Raw genomic sequence first — 22,295 nt, 5'->3', positions numbered from 1 at the left:
CCCCCAAACCCATCACATACATAGAATCTGAATGCTGAGGTTTTGAATTTTTTTAAAAAATGAGCACCCACTGCAAGAATAGAGCACACACAAAAGAGCTGGTTTTATTTAGTTTGAAACAGTCTGCGTTACACCAAGCACACATCTTAACCGTGGTGGGTGAAAACTTGTACGGTTTTGGGGTTGATTATTGGAAGCTCAGCTATGGAGATACACTAGAGAGGCTCGCACAAAATTGCGGGGTCCAACTTTGAACGTTGGTTATCATTCTTGCTGCTGCTGCTGCTGCTGCTACTGGTGAGAAGGTGGCCTTCCTAAGCCTACAGGTCCTTGATGTCCTTCTGGACGTCCCACAACGTTTTGGCACTCTTCTGGAGCTGGGCCACCTCATCGTCCTTCAGCTTCTGGTTGATCACGCTGGTCAAGCCGACAGACCCTAACACACACGGCAGGCTCAGGAACACTTCGTTTTCAATGCCATACATGCCCTGCAAGGAAGATTTAAGAGAGAAGTTGGAAACTAGGAGATCCCTCTTAACACGAGCAGCCAATGCTCTTGGCCTTGAGTGGGAAGGCTCAGGTGGCTTCCATGGCCGGAAGCGGCTTTCATCAGCTCGGGCTGATACAGCAGTTGTGACCCTAAGCTAAGAGACCTTTCTTTTTTTGTTTCATGTTTACATACTGCTCAATTAGTCATAAATCCTTTCCAATAACCACGCACTAGCGACATCCTGTCAAAGAGCGAGCCGGCAGTAAATCGCACCATTCAAAGTTGGAGTTAACTCTATTAGCAAAAACACGATCGCCACAGACTTGATGGAGTGTCAGCCCTAATGAGCACAGCAGCTCAGCCCTGGTAGGTCTGGTCCCATGAATCGGTTGACAAGATTGAATGTCCCATCCTCCTCAAAGCCATCTAATTCCCCTCCTCTCCAGGGCTTTCTCCAAGCAATCAGAGACTGCGCCTGTGTGCAGCCTGCTACAGTTCCACCCGTTTCAGCCCTCTTCTGGTTCTGGGAGAACAGGGATGAGGACAGCTTGTAGCAGCAGGAGGGAATACACCCATGACTCTTTACCAGCCTGATTCATCTCTGCCTCTTGGCCTCTCCTGCTTCAGCTTCTGGATCTCTCTCTGTCACAGACTCGCCCAGCTCACTAAGTCCTGTTACCTTTTCAGCTTCCGACACCTCATCTTCCCAGTCTTCTCTCTTTTCTCCCTCTGACCACTCATTGTGGTCCCACCACCACTCTCTGGGCTCTGAGTCTTCTTCCCTTGGGGTTTCCCCAGCTGGTTGCTGCTCCCACTATTCCTCTGCAACTAACCACTCCCATAACACATCCCACCAACAAACGGATACAGAAATAATATACTTATGGAAAAGACCACCATTCCTGTCTACTGAGAAAACCCAGTCCTTGTATCTGGTGAACCTAACCTTGCTCGCCCTGCAAGTGATGCAGCTGTTACGACCTACACTGCTCTGCAAACACAGTCTGCATTCCCCAAATCTTCTGCAGTGAGCACCCAGGAAATGAAAAGGCAGAGGGGGAACTGTTCATCCCCATTTCTCTATTTCCCACCTGGAAGCAGGGACAAAATATAGCAAAGGGCAGAAACACAACCAAGCTATTAACGTTCCTTACCTTTACCATGGTGGACACTGGATGAACTCGGCAAAGGTTCCCAAAGATGGTCTCCAGTAGGTCGGCAACACTCAAGCCAATGGCCCAGTTGGTGTAGCCTTTCAGCTTGATCACTTCATAGGCACTACCAAAAACACATCACAGAAAGCCTAGTTAGACCACGTAAAGTGGTTGCGAAAGATAGCAAGGAAACAGCGAAACATGGTCATGGCAAGAAAGAAGAAAGAGAAAGGATGGCATTTCTAATTCTGGGGGAAACTAGTACTGTACCAGGAAAATTCCCGCTGAAGGAGGAGACACTCTAGTACAGAGGTGGGAACATCTGTACTATGAAACAAATTAGGCTTGCCAGTTTTCCCTGTCTGGCCTGCAAGGCTGTTTTGGCCAAGCCACCGCTACCTGCCCCTCACCTGTGAAGGACAGGTAAAGAGAGGTAGGGCTGTAAGGGGGTTTCCACCTGAAAAGTGCTTTGCAAGCCCCGACAATCAGCTGGTTGATGGGGCTTGCAAAGCAGGAGTCTCTGCCTGCACATTTTGAGGATGTCGTTATGTCAGGTGACTGGCAGCTGGGCAACTCCTTTCCCTAGCGGGAGGAGGGTGGGGGAGATGCAAGATTCAGCCTGCTGCCCAGATCAATTTCCCCACCTCTGCTCTAATCAAAGGTGTGGGGGTGTATGTGCATGAAACTTCAGCAGGTTTAAATCAGTTGTTGTTTTGTTGTTGTTTAGTCGTTTAGTCGTGTCCGACTCTTCGTGACCCCACGGACCATAGCACGCCAGGCACTCCTGTCTTGCACTGCCTCCCGCAGTTTGGTCAAACTCATGTTCGTAGCTTCGAGAACAGTTAAATCAGTTAGTAGGCACAATATTTTGAATGGCGCATGTCTGAAATACGAACAACCAAATCTCCACTCAAAACATGTGGCCCCATTCCAACCAGGCTCAAAACCCACTTCCTATCAGGCCTAGGGCTGGCAGGTGAGTGTCTTGGGCACCACCAACATCTACAGAGTCCCCCCCCCCGCCTTTTAAAAACTCATTGTAAAGCAACAACTAAGCAGTTGTTCCCAGGCAGCCCGTACCGCTTCTCTCCATGCCAGGGGGAACCGGGAGGTATCGCTTTGAATTAACAATTTTGCCTGATTATGTACTCCAGAGAACTCAAAAACCGCTCAGTTTTTGTGATAAATGTACTGACCATGGATTTTGGAGGTTTCAAGTTGAGACTGTTGTTTCCCCAGATCCTTTATACACACAGGTTCAAGAAAGCAACCTTCGTAATGACTGATGTTGCGCCTGCCAATCTCGGTCACCCCCAATGCACCATACCTGTTAACCACCTCCTTGTGGACTTCCTTCCAGCCCTCCGGATCTTGCTCAGACCCCATGTCAGGGTTTAGCTGCTGGAGAGAAACACCTGCGACGTTTACCCCACTCCAGACAGCCACTGCAACGGCAAGAATAAAAGAGCCCAGGTTATGATAGGTGGTAGGTTCTGGAGGTCGCAGGCTGGTTGTGCTTAGCCTGGAAAAGAAGAGACTGAGAGATACGATAGCCATCTTCAGATATCTCAAGGGCTGTCACATGGAAGAGGGAGCAAGCTGGTTTCCCTCTGCTCCAGAGGGTAGGACCCAAATCAACGGATCTTGAAAGATCTACATTGGCTCCCAGTACGTTTCCGAGCACGGTTCAAAGTGCTGGTGCTGACCTTTAAAGCCCTAAATGGCCTCGGTCCAGTATACCTGAAGGAGCGTCTCCACCTCCATCATTCTGCCCGGACACTGAGGTCCAGCACTGAGGGCCTCCTGGCGGTTCCCTCATTGCGGGAAGCCAAGTTGCAGGGAACCAGGCAGAGGGCCTTCTCGGTAGTGGCACCCGCCCTGTGGAACGCCCTCCCATCAGATGTCAAAGGGGGAAAAAGCTACCAGATTTTTAGAAGACATCTGAAGGCAGCCCTGTTTAGGGAGGCTTTTAATTTTTAATAGATTGTTTTATTTCATTTTTCTGTTGTAAGCCGCCCAGAGTGGCTGGGGAAACCCAGCCAGATGGGCGGGGTATAAATAATAAATTATTATTATTATTATCCAAGTTACAAGAAAGGAGATCCTGGCTAAATGTCAGGAAGAACTTTGGGACAGCAAGAGCTGTTTTGATAGTGGAACGGTGGACTCTTCTTCCTTGGAGGTTTTTAAGCCATGGATGAGACCAGGGGGTTGGACTGATGACCCTCAGGGTCCCTTCCAACTCCACAATTCTACGGTTCTATAGCCTATTGGGCTGGGAATGTCCCGTCTGAAGCCCCTGGAGAGCTGGGCTAGACAGACCAATGGTCCGACTCGCTATAAGGCAGCTTCCTTCCTATGTTCACATATACTGGGGCTTATAGGCTTATAGCTCAGAGGCGGAGCATCTGCTTCGCACTCAGAAGCTCCCAGATAGGACTGGGAATGCCCTGTTTGTAATCCTGGAGAGCCGCAGTGAGGCAATGCTGAGCTAAGGTCAACGCTCTGACTTCAATGCTATCTTCCTATGTTCTGTACCATTCAAATAAATAATACTTTATTTGTTCTGGCGACTGTCCAAAGGAACGCACATGTGCCTGTACAACATAGAAGAGACCGGGAACTCAAGAAATCCAACTAGAAAAAAAACTTCCTTGGAAAGGGATCTCCACTCCTGAGAAAGTTTCCCCCACTCTAGTTGATTTTATCTCTCACGGCTGTGTTTGAACTATTTTCAACAATGGGGTGGTTTGCTTTTCTTGCTTGATGATAACTGCTTTGGGCAGGAAAGGAGAGGTGTGCAGATCTGCTCCATAAATAAGCACAGGGAAAAATGATTTATAAGCTCAGCTACTGCCTCCCGTGATTCGCGACTGGTTTCGGGGATTCAGGCAGAAGTCCTTCACATCACCTGCTACCTGGCAATGCTTTAACAGGAGAGGCTAAGGATTGGAACTGGGACCTCCTCAAACACTGAGCTATGGCCTTTCCCCATGAAATAAAAAAATAAGGGGGGCATGCTTTGCTTCAATCTCTAGCACTTCCTGTTAAAGTGGTACCCATCAGGAGGGTGTCAGCCCTGCCTGGACTTCTGAGGTCTCCTTGCAGCAGGGGAAGCAGGGCGCCCTCCTCTAGAAGACCCTCACATGACCAGTGATCACGAGGTCACAGATATGGTAGCCACAAGGCTGGAGGACTCCACACTTGTTTACTGATCTCCTGGCTGGATCTCGCCCCTTGCACCCAGTATCTCCTCCAGGAGCAGCCTCTGCACACCAGGAATTCAGGGCTGCCAATTAGACACCCATGACTCTACCTCGGAGGAGGGGCGAGCTTGTGAAATCGCCTGCTCGGATCAGGGTCTGGCTCAGAACCAGGAAGAGGTGGAGCCTCGACTTCGATATAGCCGGTCAGTCATTGTTGAAGCTCTAGTTCCCAACCCTCTGTGAGCAGTGTAACAAGTCACAAAGATAGACCACCTCTCTCCCCCCCCCTCCCAAAGCAGCTGGGAGTAGAGCTAGCCTAGAAAGACTCAGTATACAGCAGCTTCAAATGCCCCCCCCTGCAGTGTTCTTCTTTTCTTGGGTTGCCGGATGCTGCCGTTGGACTACAACTCCCATCATCCCTGATCATTGGGCAAAACAGGTTGTGGGTGATGGGAGTTGTAGTCCCCAGTTGCAGAATGGTACCCTTACAGGATCGCTGCAGGTTTCATTCAGACAACGCTGCTCACCGCTGGAATCGCCGTGTTCTCCCAGGATCCAACCGTGACAGCTCGTGGGGTGGACGCCCAGCTTTTCAGCCATCAGGAAACGGAACCGAGCCGAATCGAGGTTGCAACCGCTGCCGATGACGCGGTGCTTAGGCAGCCCGCTCAGTTTCCACGTAACATAGGTGAGGATATCCACTGGGGAAGGGAGGAGAGAGAGGATGAGGGGCTGGTGCACTCAAGCCACTGGGCTGCTGTGTTTGCTAGTTCAAAGACTCACAGATGTCAATTCTCTGGCCCCATCTGCACTGCACGTTTAAAGCATTATGATGCCACTTTAAACAGATATGGCTTCCCACAAAGAATCCTGGGAGCTGTAGTTTGTTAAGGGTGCCAAGAGCCGTTAGGAGAGTGGTTTAACAGTTAATCCCTCTTCCCAGGGAGCTTTGGGAATTAGTGCACAAACTGCATCTTTTGGTCCAGAATGCTCAAGATGCAACTCCTGTTGATAATCAATGCAAAGAATTTTAAGCCAGCCTTCCACCACCACCTTGCCCCTTCCATGTTCGCCGCAACTGATTTGGGGAGTTGTAACACAAAAAACCTGCAGAGCATGAGGTGAAGAAAGGCTGGCTTAAGCGATGATGCCAGGACCCACATTTATTTCTTGTTGACTGAAACGGCTGTCTTGTGCATCTGAATTGCAACCAGGTTCTGGAACTCGACTGGCAGTGAGTGCAAGAAACATTTCAGACATATAAAAGGCCATGATCTAGCTATGGGTGCTGCTCTAACTGCGAGCCCAATTTACCTGGGTTCGAAACAACCAGGATGATGCAGTCCGGACTATGTTTCACAACCTGCGGGATAATGAACTTGAAGACATTCACGTTCCTCTGGACCAAGTCGAGGCGAGACTCCCCTTCCTGCTGGCGGACTCCGGCGGTCACGACGACAACCTTGGAATTAGCGGTGACTGCGTAATCTGCAGGCGAAAATGTAACCGAGAAGTTATCAGGAGCCAGGGCAACGTTCTGCGGCCTTCCAGAAGTTGTCAGACGACAGCTCCCACCATCCCCAAGTGACGAACTGATGGGAGCTGGAGTTCAATGACATCTGGAGGCCCAACAGCTGGGTGTCAAATGGGAACCAGGGGGAAGGCAGGTTCAAATTCCCACTCAGCCCTGACGTTCATTAGGACACTTTGGGACAAGCCACTGTTTATTTACAAGCATTTATAAACCACTTTACACATAAACACTAAAAAAAGAAATCGAAGGGGTGTACAAAATAAAAAATAATAAACAATAGTTATCATTACGTTTATTATCGGCCCTTTACCAGTAGGTCCCAGGGTGGGTTATTATTAAATTTAAAAAGTTAGAATATGTTGCAGTTACAGGAATAGGTTGAGCCCTGAAAACACACATCTTGAGTGTCAAAGGGTAAACAGGTATGTCTTCTGCAAATGCCAAAAGTTACATAATGAAGGTGCCAGCCGCCCCTCTATTGGGGGGGGGGGTTCCACATCCCAGCGGTTGCCACAAAGAAAGCCCTTTCACAATCTATCATCCCCCACAAACTTCTGAGGGAGTTGAAACTACAAAGGCAGCTCAGTCTCCTGATCTTAACATCCAGGAGGTCCATAAGGAAAGAAGGGGCATTCAAGCTCTTTGTGGCCTCGGTCGTTTATATTGAAAACCAGGCAAGCAGTGGTTTAAAAGCATATAAAAGCAGGATTTTCGAACAAACGCAAACTAAAAACAGTCTGAACTTGTGCGCCGGGGAAAGCCTGTGCAAAAAAAAAAGACACCTTTATAGGGTTGCCAGACTCAATAGAGGACAGGACTTCTGTGCCTTTAATTGCCCTGCTGTCTTTTGAGTCTGGAAACCTTAAAGAGAAACCAGCAGACCCTTTGTTTAATTTCCAAGCAAAGGGTCTGCTGGTTTCTCTTTAAGGTTTCCAGACTCAAAAGAGAGCAGGGCAATTAAAGGCACAGAAGTCCTGTCCTCTATTAAGTCTGGCAACCCTACGCCTTTACTATCTCTCAAGCTACTTCACCGGGTTGTTGAGAGGATACAGCAGACAGCAGGGAGACCCAAGTACATCAGCCTGGATTCTGTGCAGGAGCTTTCCCAGGATATAAATGAAGCAGGCAGACAGGCGCTGCCAGAACTGAGGCCCTCCTTTCCACCCGCAAGAATAATGAACGTTATAATGGACTGCATAACTGCATGTCCTGGCTATAGAAAAATGCCGCCCTGTATGTTGATATTCACAGTCCCTGTACCAGCTTGCAAAGAAGTTCACAGAAGTTCTGCTTTGTTGGTCTCGAGGGATGGGGAGCCAGCCCCCTCCTCTCAAACCAGCATAGAAACACAAGTTGTGTAGCATCCCTGTGGGTTTGATAAAGGAATTCATGAAAGGATCTGGTCAGTGGTTAATTGAGCAGGATATTCCTGGATTAAATAAATCCGGTCAAATAGGGTGCTCTTACCTAAACCAGTTTCAGACATGGGTTCTGGCATGCAATTCTGCAGGGTCTGCAACATTGTCAATGTTTAATAATTCACAGTTTGTGGTAAACAGGCACAAGCCATTTGGCTAAAGCATTTGTCCCACATGCTTACTACAGATCTGGCCAAAAGGGCATCCTGCATTCCTCTTTGGCAACATCCTTCCTACCATAAAGATCCTAAGTGCCTTTGATGTAGACCTGCTATCTTTCACAGGTTCCTCTGTGTTTTACTGCTTTACAATTTCCTGCCTCTGCTCCTGTTCACATGCTTTGTAGTATTGATAAGGGAGATGTAGGAGGGGGGTAGGATTTCAGGATAACTTTGTTAATTATTCACTGTACTAGGATCTTATTGGAGCGTTTGATTATAATAAAATAGCCTGGAGGGAGAGGAGGGAGATTCATTCTTTTTTTCTCTCTCTCAGGGCTTCTTGCTGGTCAAAAGCTCTCTTTGTCTGTCTTTCTTTTCTTTCTTTCCATGTGGTCTGCCACAAAGTTGCTAGCCTCTTAGCAGGCTAGTTAAAAACAACCAGCCTGCCTTCCATGAAGGAGACTGTCGGAGGACAGTGGTCTGTTCCTCCTTGCTCGCCTGCATGGAATTTCTGATCACCAATGGCCACCAGGCCTTCCACTCTTAAGTAGCTCAGGGAAAGCGGCCTTCAAACATCTATTTCCCAATGTGACCTGTTGAGTAAGGACACACGTCTGGTTCTCCCCCACAAGGCTCACATTGCGTTAAGATATGATATAAAACCTACCCTTGCCCGCTATGATCTTATGTGTCTTAAGAAATAAGCTTCCGTGCTGAAGGTCCATCATTTCTCCCTTCAATTTGTCTTCCAGGACATCAACCAATGCAAGCTCATCGCAGAGACCCTGACAGCGAAAGGGGGGGGGAGACAGGACACAGGTGTTAATTATATGAATGATGATGATGATGATGATGTACCCCACCCATTTGACTGGGTTGCCCCCAACATAATATATACAAACACAACATCACAGCGGAACATCACACATTAAAAGTGTCCCGATGCTTCCCTTTGACTGCCTTCAGATATCGACGCAAGGTCGTATAATTATTTATCTCATGCAAGGGACAGTGTTTGTGTGCTTCCAATATTTCTAATCACAGGTCCAGAGGAGGAAGTGGTACCAGTTCTGACTTGATTCACTTTGGGCTAAGTTAAATCCAGGGTTTGCTCTCCTACCGCAGAGGCCCATGACTTCTTTGGTGATCACTCGTAACAGAGTAGGATTCTCTTCCATGAACACAGTTTTAACAATAAGTCCGTACGTGACCGTGGAGGCCAATTCTGGAATCACACGTCCCTTCCACAGTGGGGACATTGGTTTCCGAGCGGGAGTCGATCACGATGTGGATTTGCCAAGCATGCCTTCCTCTTAGCGCGTTTCTCCCTTATGTCCTGAGTTCGAGTGTCTTCAAAGCCTATGACGCCTTTGGTAAAGGCTGTTCTCCAACTGGAGCGCTCGCAGGCCAGTGTTTCCCAGTTGCTGGTGTTTATACTACAATTTTTTAGATTTGCCTTGAGACAGTCTTTAAACCTCTTTTGTTGACCTTACGCTTTCCTCAGTCATGCATTCAGCTAACGTGAAGAGGGACTCTGTGCACATATGGATCATCAGGGTAGGAGCCATACAGCACAGAGCCTCTTCTCGGCCTGGTCAAATTTGTGCAAATTTGGTAGCCCAGCACAAAGAGAATATACTTCATCAGGGTGGATTTGATTTAAATCACTAGTCAGTAAGGCTTGATTTAAATCATAGTTTTCTACATAAAGACTAATTCTTGCTGGTATAACTTTAATATGCAAGTAGATGAAGATTTTTAGAATAACAACTTTTCATATTAGTTTTTTATCCCCAGTTTAATAGGTTAATCATTCATATTTGGACAACTTTACTGTTGTACTCAGGAAGGAGAAAAATAACCATTACCTTAATAATAACAATTTAAATAGATTTATTCCACTGAAACAATAACATTACAGCATATGTTATTTGCTTAAACAAACATCCATGCTTGTTAACTAATTTGGCTAAACAAAAACAAAATATATATATTTTAAGAAATTTAGACTGTCAGCCTAGCCTACACATGAAAAACTTAAATACTGTCCACTCCAAACAATCAGAAAAATATTGTTTCTATTCTATTCACTGAACTTCTTGAAACTTAGCACTGAAGGGGTTGTTTCTGTATTCATAAGTTTGTAGAACAATAGGATTAAGGTCTTTTTCTCAACTCTGTTCATGCTATAACATTTTTGCTGTGAAGAAGAGGCATATGATCTCTGTTGAGTCAAATTCAGTTTTGAGAACTACAAAAGTAAACCAAGCACCTGTGATAATATCTTGTAGGCAGAGAAACTGCCCAATAAACTTACAAAAAACCTCTGGAAGAGCATGACACTGTGAATGGATTAATGGAATTTATTTACCCAAAAAAATAAACATATACAACCTCATTCTACATAATTAAAAAACTACTCTTTATTTCTTGATGGAATAACCTTTGGATGGTAATATATTTTCCTCAAAAAGCATTATTATTTAAAAAAATCCGATTTAAATCCAAAAAAAATCCGTTTTTTTAAAACAAAAATCATTGATTTTTATCCACCCTGTACTTCATGCATCTCTATATATATTCATAGTGATGCAGGGTTCATATACTGCAACCCTCTGCAATAATGCAGGAATCTTTTCCCCAACATGGGGCTTGAACTCATGACCCAGAGACTCCCATGCTCTACCAACTGAGCTATCCCAAGTCCTGGAATCGAATCATGTGTATTCTAGCCCCTGGAGCTTATAAAGGCAAGGATGGGAAACCTGTCGGGGCTCCACAACTCCCATCAGAGCCATAGCTGCCAAGTTTTCCCTTTTCTCGCGAGGAAGCCTATTCAGCATAAGGGAAAATCCCTTTAAAAAAGGGATAACTTGGCAGCTATGATCAGAGGCCAGCCATCAAGGACGATAGGCATTGTAGTCGAGCTGCAACAGGAGGAACCTGTATGTTCTTCACACTGGCTTTTATATCTCTAAAGAAGCCCATCCATCACATTTCCCTTTTGCTGCAACAGGAGTAACCCAGGAGCACCCAACCCAGTGCCCACCAGATGGTTCTGGACTCCCCGCTCCAATCTTCCCTAACCATTGGTCATGTTTGCTGGAGCTGGTGGGAGCCGGGAGCCTGCCGATGCCTGGATGTCACCATGTCAACCCCCTTTGACTAACCATTAGTCCATGGGTAGGCAAACTAAGGCCCGGGGGCCACATCTGGCCCAATCACCTTCTAAATCCGCCCCGTGGATGGTCCAGGAATCAGCGTGTTTTTACATGAGTAGAATGTGCCCTTTTATTTAAAATGCATCTCTGGGTTATTTGTGGGGCATAGGAATTCATTCATTATTTTTTTCCAAAATATAGTCCGGTCCGGTCCGCCCCCCAAGGTCTGAGGGACAGTGGACTGGCCCCCTGCTGAAAAAGTTTGTCGACCCCTGCATTAGTCTCTTACTATGAAGTTGACTTAAAGGGGGAGCATCTGTTTTGCATGGTCCCAAGAATCTCCAGGTAGGACCAGGAACGGTCCTCATCTGAGATCCTGGAAGGCCGCTGCCAGACAGTGCAAATGAACTAGATCAGGCACCCCCAAACTTCGGCCCTCCAGATGTTTTGGACTACAATTCCCATCCTCCCCGACCACTGGTCCTGTTAGATAGGGATCATGGGAGTTGTAGGCCAAAACATCTGGAGGGCCACAGTTTGGGGATGCCTGAACTAGATGAACCCATGGCCTGACTCTGCATAAAGCAGCTGCCTGCATTCGTAACCGGAGAACCTGCATCTTGCTCCTCTAGATGTTGCTGGATTACAGCTTCCACCATCCCTCTGCCCCTGGGTACCACTTGCATGGATGAACCTATTAACCAGATCATTATTATTATTATTATTATTATTGGTGGTGGGAGTCATAATTGCACTTAGGTCTGGCCATTTATCCCACCCAAACACACACACACACACTGACCTTTTCCAGGACGCTGATGGCACAAGCCATCCCAACTTGACCGACTCCCACCACAGTGACTTTGTTGTTTGGCTTGGTGGCCGGCTGTGCCACAGATGTGATCAGTTTGTCCTTGAGCGAAGCCATTTTTTTCTGCAAAAAGAGAAGAGAGAAACCAGATGGAACAACGGACGATTTCCACCTTCTTCAAAAAAACACAACACCATCAAAGCAAGGTCCTCAATAAGACTCCAGTTCCTACCAATAGGCAGTTGAGAAATAAACAGGAAGAGCTTGAAAGGAGACTGCCAAAACACAGCACGTGGCCACCAGGCTGATTCATTTCTATCCATTGACATTTGCCCTTCAAACTTGTAACACCTGCCAGCGGTTTCTCAACGTGCGGTTGCAGAGCGCCACAAATTGTGGAGTCTCAGCTGTTCTTTTCCTTTAAGTACCTTCCCATTTCATTTTAGTTCTGTCTTCCCTTCAAGGTCAGAGAGATGCACAGGTCTTCTTCCCTTGATCCATTTTATTCTCACGATGACCCCTGTAAGGTAGGTCAGGCTGGTCCATGGCTAAGCAGGGATATAGAGCAGCACCTCTCTAGTCCTAGCCCTAGTCCAGCCACACGGGATATTGTTTCTTGGTTTTTTTTTGGCCCAGCAAATACTTTTTCGAGGCATTGCCATTAATTTGCAGCAGTACCAAGGCGTTAGAAGATGCAAAGCCTTAATTACATAACTATTAGTTTGATTTAAAACTCACACCTTCCTCAAAAGGAGCCCAGTGGTAAACGTATCAACACAATTAAAACTTCTTTAAAAAAAAGTTTTCAACTCCTAAAAGCAACCACCTGCTCTCAAACTAACAATTTCAGGGTTGCCTTGGACAGAAACCTTCACCCATCGAATGCCTGTATAAACAGGAATGTTTTTAAACTTCTCCGAGAAGTTAATAGTGAGGGAGGCTAGCACACCACACAATCCACTTTATACCCTTTTCTTAGCAATTCGACTTCCCATCCTTACACTCATGATGCTTCTCCACCAACAATTTCCTGCTGCCTTATACACGGTACTTATACATTTATTCATTTATTTCATTCTATCCTTCCCTTGCTTATACAGTCGTACCTAGATTTTCAAACGCCTTGGGAGTCTAACATTTTAGCTCCCAAATGATCGAAAACCAGAAATGATTGTTCTGGTTTCCAAACGTTCTTTGTAACCCGAACGTCCGACACGACTTCCGTGGCTTCCGATTGGCTGCAGGAACTACCTGCAGCCAATCAGAAGCCGCGCTTTGGTTCCCGAATGTTTTGGAAGTCGAATGGACTTCCAGAACGGATTCCGTTCGGCTTCCAAGGTACCATTGTACTTCAAGACCTGCTCGCGATTTCATTTGGCTAGAATACTGCTTTATACTCTGAAAGGAATTTCCATTCTTCCATACACCTTTCTTCGTTTTGGTCTCCTATTTTCGTCGTCAATCTCTCCACCTCCACATAGTTCATTAACTTCAAAATCCGATCCTCTTTTCTTTGAACCTCGCTTTCTTCCCATTTCTGCACGTACAGAACTCTGGCTGCTGTGGTCATATACATAAACAATTTGACCATCTTTTTTTGGGGGGGGGGACTTCTCATCCTATTATTCCTATTAAGAATGCTTCAGGCTTTTTGGGGGAGTTACGATTTTAAACATCTTTTAAAATTCATTATGTTTCATTTCCCAAAAGCCTCTTGCTTTTTTTACAAGTCTACCACGTATTAGAAAAAGGTCTGTTATGTCTGCTGCCACTTCCAGCGTTTATTTGACAGAATCTTATACAGGCTTCCTCAAACTCGGCCCTCCAGATGTTGCGAGACTACAATTCCCATAATCCCTGACCACTGGTCCTGCTAGCTAGAGATCATGGGAGTTGTAGGCTAAAAACATCTGGAGGGCTGAGGTTGAGGAAGCCTGGTCTTATACATCTTGGCTAATTTACTTGGAGTTAGGTACCACCCATATATAATTTTTATGTAGTTTTCCTTTAATGTAGAACATGCCATAAATTTCAAATTACTTTCCATGGTTTTTCCCATGCCGCCATATCGATAAAATGGCTCAAGTCCTTAGCCCATTGTATCCAGACTTAACCAGCTCATTTTTCATTTTCCATCCTCTTCCACCTCTTTTATTGGCTTTCAGAGGTTTGGTTGCATAAACTCTGTCATATTTAATTGCTAGTCGCTTTATCTTGTCCAAGGCAACCAAAAGCGACTTACAACCAACCAAGCAAAAGCAAACACACAGAGTCCATATAAATACATTCAAGTTGGGGTGGGGGGAGATACATCAGAACCTTCCCACCCACTTCTAAAAGGCCACTGATAGAATTGTAGAGTTGGAAGGGACCCCAAGAGCCATCTAGTCCAACCCCCTGCAACGCAGGAATAAATAAAGGCCAATGGCCTGGTTGAAGAGGGATGTTTTCGCCTGGCGCCTATGTCATGAAGGCACCAGGCGAACCTCCCCGGGGAGAGCATTCCACAAACAGGGAGCCACCACGGAAAAGGCCGTTGCCGGACCTCTCATGAAGGCGGCACACAAGAAAGGGTCTCAGAGGATGAGCACGGAGTCTGGGTTAGTTCATATGGAGAGAGACGGTCCTTGGGGTATATATTTGCTGAAATATGAAGCAGCATATAAATTAATTAAACTAACTAAATAGACATACGCGGTTCAGCAAAGATCGCTTTTTAAAAAGTTGCATCAGCATTGCAAATCAGCCCCCAAAAGTGACTAGTTTGCAAACAAACAAACTTACTATTGTGCTGGGATCTCGCGGAAGGCGGGCAGAGTCCTGAGTGCCGCCTCTAGTAGGAGCTTCTTCTCTGGCCCTGATTGCTGACTATAATAATAATAATAATAATAATAATAATAATTTATTATTTATACCCCGCCCATCTGGCTGGGTTTCCCCAGCCACTCTGGGCGGCTTCCAACAGAATATTAAAATACAATAATCTATTAAACATTAAAAGCTTCCCTAAACAGGGCTGCCTTCAGATGTCCTCTAAAATCTGGGAGTTGTTTTTCTCTTTGACATCTGGTGGGAGGGCGTTCCACAGGGCGGGTGCCACTACCAAGAAGGCCCTCTGCCTGGTTCCCTGCAACTTGGCTTCTTGCAATGAGGGAACCGCCAGAAGGCCCTCGGTGCTGGACCTCAGTGTCCAGGCAGAACGATGGGGGTGGAGACGCTCCTTCAGGCATACTGGACCGAGGCCGTTTAGGGCTTTAAAGGTCAGCACCAACACTTTGAATTGTGCTTGGAAACGTACTGGGAGCCAATGTAGGTCTTTCAAGACCGGTGTTATGTGGTCTCGGCGGCCGCTCCCAATCACCAGTCTAGCTACCGCATTCTGAATTAGTTGTAGTTTCCGGGTCACCTTTAAAGGTAGCCCCACATAGAGCACATTGCAGTAGTCCAAGCGAGAGATAACTAGAGCACGCACCACTCTGGCGAGACTGTCTGCGGGCAGGTAGGGCCTCAGCCTGCGTACCAGATGAAGCTATCCCACGCACACTTACTTATCGCCCATGGCGACCAGGAAACCACTTAAATTACAAAGCTGCTCTGCTCTCCTGCGTACCTTCTCCTCAGGGCTCCGATACGGAGGAAAACTGTTGCCGTCGCTATCACTGTCACTGCCGCTGCCGTTGCTATACGTGCTGAACACGTAAAGAAAGCAAGTGAAGTCACTCATATTGAGCTGCCACTGGCTTTAACGCACCAAAGACATGCTGGCAACATAAGGAGCTGACATGGTCCCTGCCCAGAAAGGCTTACAGTCTACAATAACAGACAAAACAGGAACGGGGAAGGGGGGGGGGAGAAGTCAAAGGCTGCGTATCTCTCCTGCACCCTTCCACCACACGCAGCAGGAAGGGAGCCCCCCGTGAACCCAAACAACAGTTGGAAGAGGCCCTGTGGAAACTATGGCCAGGGGATGGGGCTCAATGGTAAAGCCTGTGCTTTGCATTCCAAGTCATAGGTTTGATCCCCGGCATCTCCAGGTTAAGACCCTTGCCCAAAACCCTGGATAACCACTGCCAGCCAGTAGAAAAAAAAATGCTGGGGAAACCTCAGCCCAGGGGCCAAATTACAGTGGTACCTCGGGTTATAGACGCTTCAGGTTACAGACTCCGCTAACCCGGAAATAGTACCTCGGGTTAAGAACTTTGCTTCAGGATGAGAATAGAAATCACACGGTGGCAGCGGGAGGCCCCATTAGCTAAAGTGGTACCTCAGGTTTCAGGGTAAGAACGGACCTCTGGAACGAATTAAGTTCTTAACCCAAGGTACCACTGTATTCTTAAATGTGGCCCTCCAAGCATCTCTTCCTGGCCCTCAGGACCCCCCCCCTTCTCCCACAAGCCACCCCTCTCATCAGCCCAGCTCTGCACTCTCCTTGAATGTTTCTGCCTGACTGGGATGTGTCCCTGAACTGTGACATAATCGTAGGGTTGCAAGAGACCCCGAGGGTCATCTAGTCCAACCCCCTGCAATGCAGGAATCTCAACTAAAGCATCCATGGCAGGGAGCCATCCCTCTTGGCTTGGTGGAGCTCCGTGCTTGTGTAGAACCGTCTGATTCAGGCTCCCTCAACCTCGGCCCTCCAGATGTTTTTGGCCTACAACTCCCATGATCCCTAGCTAGCAGGACCAGTGGTCAAGGATGATGGGAATTGTAGTCTCGAAACATCTGGAGGGCCGAGGTTGAGGAAGCCTGGTCTAATTTTTGCATGGATGGGATGGGATGTGGCCTGCTGTACAAAGGGTGGCCTTTGTTGTTCCACCCAATTTTCCCCCCTCTGGCCTCCTCCACCACTGGCAAGCGGCCCTCTGAAGATTGCCTATGAAGGAATGTACCCCATAGGCTGTAAAGTCTCGTGTCCCCTGCCTGCCCTTTGCATAGGCTGGTAGTCTTCAGCCTTTGCAGAGCCAGGATTCCCCTTAACCCAGACATGGAGGGCCCACCTGTTGGTCCAAGACCCACCACACCAGCGTTTCTCAACCTTGGGTTTCCCCTCCCCCTCCAACCAAAAAGGAGGTCTGCCGGCTTTTAGAAGATCTCCTTCCTTCCTTGTGCCTAAGTTTTATGCTCGATAGCAATAAGTATTATTCCTGCACCATTTTCCACAGTATGCCCTCCCGTTTCTTGTGCATTTTTACTCCATCTCCCAACAGCCCCAACCAGCAGAGTAAAAATCTTGCTGGCTCCCTCCTGCAGGGAGTTGAAAAGCTTTTTATTCCAACCAGTTTTGGGGAACAGACTGATCTTAACAAATGGGATGGCAACAGGCTCTTTTTCTGAAATTAGCTGTCTGTTTTAATAGATTACATAGTTTTAATTCTACCCACATATGACTGTTTTTAGCTGCTCTTATTTTTATCTGTAAGCTGCCTGGAATCCCTATTTTTTTGGGGGGGGGAGGCAGGGTATAAATATATAATCATCATCATCATTTTCTTCTGGAGGGCACCACATTGACGTCCCTTGCTCTAAGTTATAGAACTCTGGACCATACCACAAATGTGCAGGGGTCAAAAATCCTCCACCACCCCCGTATAAGATAAACCTCCATTCATGCTGCAAAACTAGCAGCATCATGGACAGAAGGAATGTGCACTTGGGCTCTTCCCCAGCTACTGAGCTAGGCTTTTTTTACAGGCCTGTGGCAGCCACAACACCAGAATGCCCCCCCCCCAGCTTCGTTCCGGATTCACGTGGCCACCCGTTCTCACAGCACGCACGCGCGCCTTGCAGGCTGCGCAGGATCCTGAGCCTGGCCTGGGCAAGTCGGGCAGGATGCGGCCTTGGCCTGGGCGCTGAGCAGCACGAAGCGCTTTCCACGCCTGCCTCACCAGGTTCTGCTAAGGAAAGGCAGGGGGTGTGCGTATTTCGCTGTCCCCCCGCCTAGTAGGCACGTGATGCCTTTGCGTCCCTTCATTTTTGGGGAGGGCTCTTCCCTCTTGCAAAAAGGGATGAGCAGCCTTCCACAGCGGATGCTCCCCGTTTTGAACGCACGCATCCCACCCAAAGTTGGCAGAGCCATTTCAAGCACCCAGGGAGATTCTGCGGTTGCAATATTTAAAAAATATTAACTGCTTCCCTTCCCCTCCCGCTCTTTGGCAGAGCACATGTTCGCGGCGCCGGCACAAGGAAGCGGGGGGGGGGGGGAGGAGAGCGCCGCGATGCGCAACAAGTTTCCTTTTCCTCCCCCGCGTCTTCCGCGATGGTTGCTTCTGTGGCCCGGCCCCTCCCCCTCCTCCCCCTACGCTGAGCCAAGGCCGGGCCGAAATCCTTTACAAGGAAGAATTAAAAATGCAACTTGCATACATATAACATACAACAAGCCTGTCCCGGGGATTAAAAGGGAAAGGCGGAGTGGGAAGTGGGCGGGCGCCTCTAACCACTAGGCCACCGCTCCTCTGGGCGGAAAGAAAAGGCAGAAAAGTCCACCCGGAGCTTTTCCAACGCAAAGGGGAAAAGTCATCGCTCTTTCCTTTGCATCATTTTTTGTAAGTCCTTGATGCGTTTTTTTTTTGGGGGGGGGAATGGGCTATATATATATATTTTGCAACCGCATTGACCTTTAGAAATAAGGGAGGGGGACACACATGATGCAAAGCGGGAGGAAAAGATGGGGAGGGGGAGATGACTCAAGATGCCGGAGGGCAAGGGATCTACCTCCATCCCCCTTTCTCACATTCATACACGCACACGCGAGCGCCAGGCCACGATGCGCAGGAGACAGCTCCCCCACCGATCCCTCCCCACCCATTTGAAGCGCTTGAGTCCACCTTCCATTGCCAAGAGCTTTTGGAGGATGGGGAGAAGATGGAGGGCCACCCCTTCCCCACCCCCACAAAAAACCCAAAAAAACCAGAGGATCGGTGCGTTTGCTATGTGATACCCACCTCTGGGGTTGGTTTGTGCGCCTAGGACCGGCTTAGCAGCAGAGCCAACAAGAAGACGAAGAGCGCAGCTGAGGCACAGCCTGGATGGAGGAGGGGAAAGAAGACAATGTCAGCCGGGCAAGGGGAAGGAGGCGGATCCGGAGCCGCTCCGCGTCGCTTTCCTCGGGTTACGCTTTTGTGATTGGAAACCAGAGCCCCGCCCGCCCCCTCGGCTCGCGCAATCCTCTTCAAGGACGGCGCGCCAAGGGTGAAGCTGGTGCGCGCAGCCTCTGTTCTCCTCCTCCTTCCTCCAAATTCCTTCCTTTCTTCCACCTGCGCCTTGCCAAAAAAAAAAGGTGAGAGAAACGACCACGTGGGTGCTTGCACCCAGGAGGAGAGGGGGGTCATCGGGCCTCTGCTCACGCCATCAGCACCCCCGCCAGATCATACAATGCAGCTTTGTTGTTCTAGCTCATTTTTATTTATTTATTCCGGCCTTTTCTCACCGGCAAAGCCAGGAAAGGCCTTCTAGATCTCCGCCTGCTGCTGTTGCAGACAAACATACTGTGTGTGCCTTAAGACGCTTTAATTTGTGGCGTCGATTTTCACAGGCTGCGTCTCATAAACTCGCCTGCGCCATACAGTTGCAGCAATATTGTACTGCTTTAGCAGTGGTGGGGGATCATGGGAAATGTAGTTTCCAAAAGGCGCAGACCTCCCAGATCTACAGTTCCCACGTGGAGCGCCATAATAAGGCTGCCAGCTTCTGAGATGCTACAGGACTCCTGCTTCACGTCGCTTTTGCAGCAACAGACTAACAGTACAACTAGTCCCTCTGTGGGTGGGAACTAGGAAGAGTCTTGTGGCAGTTTAAAATAGCAGCTAGGGATCAGAAGGTCAGTGGTTCGAATCCCCACAACGGGGTGAGCTCCTGTTGTTCGGTCCCAGCTCCTGCCCACCTAGCAGTTCAAAAGCATGTCAAAGTGCAAGTAGATAAATAGATACTGCTCCGGTGGGAAGGTAAATGGCGTTTCCGTGCGCTGCTCTGGTTCGCCAGAACGGCTTAGTCATGCTGGGCACATGACCCGGAAGCTGTCTGTGGACAAACGCCCTCGGCCAATAAAGTGAGATGAGCGCCGCAACCCCAGAGTCGTCCGCGACCGGACCTAATGGTCCTTTACTTTTACTGTTGCTTGAGCTTTGAAGGATACAGGAACTTTCATGGCAATAAATCTTTAAGATGCCACAAGAGTCTTCAGTTTGTGCTGCAACGGGCTTATTTATTCAGTGTGAGCAAATTAAATGCTAGCCGCTAATCTGGCTGCTGCATTTTGCACCAGTTGAAGTTTGCAAGTCGTCTTCAAGGGCAGCCCCACGCAGAGGCGCAGTGCAGTAGTCCAAACTGGAAGTCCATGCTGATCAGCTGATTGGCGGTAACATTTAACCACCGCTTGGATCAGCTTGGGCCTTCCCTTAGCAGCTTGGCTGGGACTCAAGGCATGCTGTAAAGGAAAAGGGGCTACCTGAAGCCATGGTGGTGCCAGGTGATTGAAAGGTGGGCGTAAGGGGGGGGGGCAGAGGAACCCAAGATCCAACCAACTGACTGGAAAAAGTTACCATGCTGGAAAAAGTTCCACATGCCCCTCTGCAACCTTCCAGATCGAGGGCCTTTTTCGGGAAAGGTGGGCTTTATAACATCTATGCAACAGACCGAAATCAACAATCAACATCAAGTCAGAGAAAAAGGTTGCACATATGAAAGTTAGTTGTTTGAGACTGAACTTGGGACTTTAAATGTGCATGGGAGCTCTTCCACTGAATCATGTGCCACCAAACTGGTATTCTGCACAGTTCTGTTGCAGTCCCCCCCCCCCCCATTCTTATATGTCAGTATTTCATGCAGTAAGAAAACTGAGACGATAAGCAGAGGGACAACTTGTGCAAGTTTCTCCCCCAAACCTGGCTGACCCCACCCAGCTGCCCAGCCTCTTGGCAATCTACAGTACAGGGGATAAATATCCTGTTACCCGGAGGAGCCACACTGCTACTATCCCAAATGTCCTTTAAATTAGAATCCTGGCACCAGCCATCAGGATGCAGGGAATTCTTGGAGAGAATAAACACCACTGCAAGAACCACAGCGGGCACAAATTTCGCACTGCAAAACTAGTTCATGTGCCATCGATTTGGGAATATTTCCAAAGGCTTTCAAGCATTTTGGGTGGATTTTTCTTTGTTTTTAATAGATTATTGTGTTTTATTTTTCTGTTGAAAGCCGCCCAGAGTGGCTGGGGAAACCCAGCCAGATGGGCGGGGTATAAATAATAAATTATTATTATTATTATTATTATTGTTGTTGTTGTTGTTATTATTATTATTATCCTTTAGAATGCTGTCATGAGAGGTTGAGTAGGCAGAGCTTGATTCTGAAAAAGTTAAGATTCCCGAATTTGGGAGACCCCTATCATTTTCTCTGTGCCTCACTTCCAAGTGTGTAGGTGACATCTGGCAGATGTTCAGTGCTGCGGCAGAAGCACTCTGCTCATGCCCAGATGTCCTTTCCTTTACTGCACTTCCTCATATATATTTTTTTAAATTTTTATTAATATGAACACACAGAAAAGATAGCAAAAGTGATAAGTGTAACAGATAAAAATGCTTATAGAATAGAAAAAAATAAAACAGGCGCAATGGGGAGGAAAACCCAGAAAACAACTGGGAATACAGTACCGAATTCAACTAGAAATATTCATTCCGCATGGTAAGGCAGCTGGGTAGGTAGAGATAACTTCAAGGCCAACAGGACCTGCAAGAGCTTTTGACCTTTTGTTTTACTTACACCACTATGTGCTCTGTAGAGTCCTTAGCATGGTGTTCAATCCAGCTCTGGTGTGTGCTGCAAGCAGAGAGGAAAAGTCAGTACGGTGCTTCGAAGCTAGACGCCCGCAGATGACTCAAGCAAGCACTGCTGGGGAAAGCACTACGGAGTCATTAAGCAATCTGCCTGTAAGGGGGGAAATTCCTTCCTGGTGACAAACAAGGTGATGAACCAGAATCTGAGCAAAACCCAAACTCATGCTCTGTGTCACCCATGGGAAATCTGGGGGCATGTAAAAGCCTGAGGACCCCACTTGTGGGATTCCTAGCAGCGCTACACTGCTATCAACCTATTCTGCTAGCCAGGTTTCACTTGGATATTGGTCCAAATTAGGAGAAAACAAGCCAAGCTGAATGCTTTTCATGAATAATCCTAGGCAAAGTATAAGGACCACTAGAAGTCACCTTAGCAATAGAGTCTGTCTAGTTCAGTACAGTGGTACCTCGGTTTAAGTACACAATTGGTTCCGGAAGTCTGTACTTAACCTGAAGCGAACTTTCCCATTCATTGAAAGTAATGAAAAGTGGATTAATCCGTTCCAGACAGTCCACGGAGTACTTAA

At 47.6% G+C, this 22,295-nt stretch overlaps 1 protein-coding gene across 2 annotated transcripts; it reads right to left on the bottom strand.

Moving 5' to 3' along the window:
* Nucleotides 1-79: 79 nt before the first annotated feature.
* On the bottom strand, nucleotides 80-21,713 carry LDHB (lactate dehydrogenase B). 2 transcript variants are annotated; one of them, XM_035127791.2, is made up of 9 exons: nucleotides 21,695-21,713; nucleotides 18,877-18,956; nucleotides 11,927-12,058; nucleotides 8,631-8,748; nucleotides 6,165-6,338; nucleotides 5,378-5,551; nucleotides 2,972-3,089; nucleotides 1,645-1,768; nucleotides 80-488 (listed from the first exon to the last, which is right to left on the bottom strand). In XM_035127791.2, exons 3-9 carry the CDS (start codon nucleotides 12,050-12,052, stop codon nucleotides 321-323), a joined length of 1,002 nt encoding a protein of 333 aa, XP_034983682.1. In that variant the 5' UTR covers nucleotides 12,053-12,058; nucleotides 18,877-18,956; nucleotides 21,695-21,713; the 3' UTR covers nucleotides 80-320. The 2 variants fall into 2 exon arrangements, with proteins under 2 accessions (XP_034983682.1, XP_034983683.1); XM_035127792.2 differs by lacking the exon at nucleotides 21,695-21,713 and adding an exon at nucleotides 14,720-14,803 and having other exon boundaries at nucleotides 18,877-19,036.
* Between the last annotated feature and the right edge of the window lie 582 nt (nucleotides 21,714-22,295).

The sequence above is a fragment of the Zootoca vivipara genome, chromosome 10 (genome assembly GCF_963506605.1).
Source record: "Zootoca vivipara chromosome 10, rZooViv1.1, whole genome shotgun sequence".
NCBI lineage: Eukaryota > Metazoa > Chordata > Lepidosauria > Squamata > Lacertidae > Zootoca > Zootoca vivipara.
Note: the sequence above shows the minus strand (reverse complement) of the source record. Positions and strands in the feature narration are given on the sequence as shown.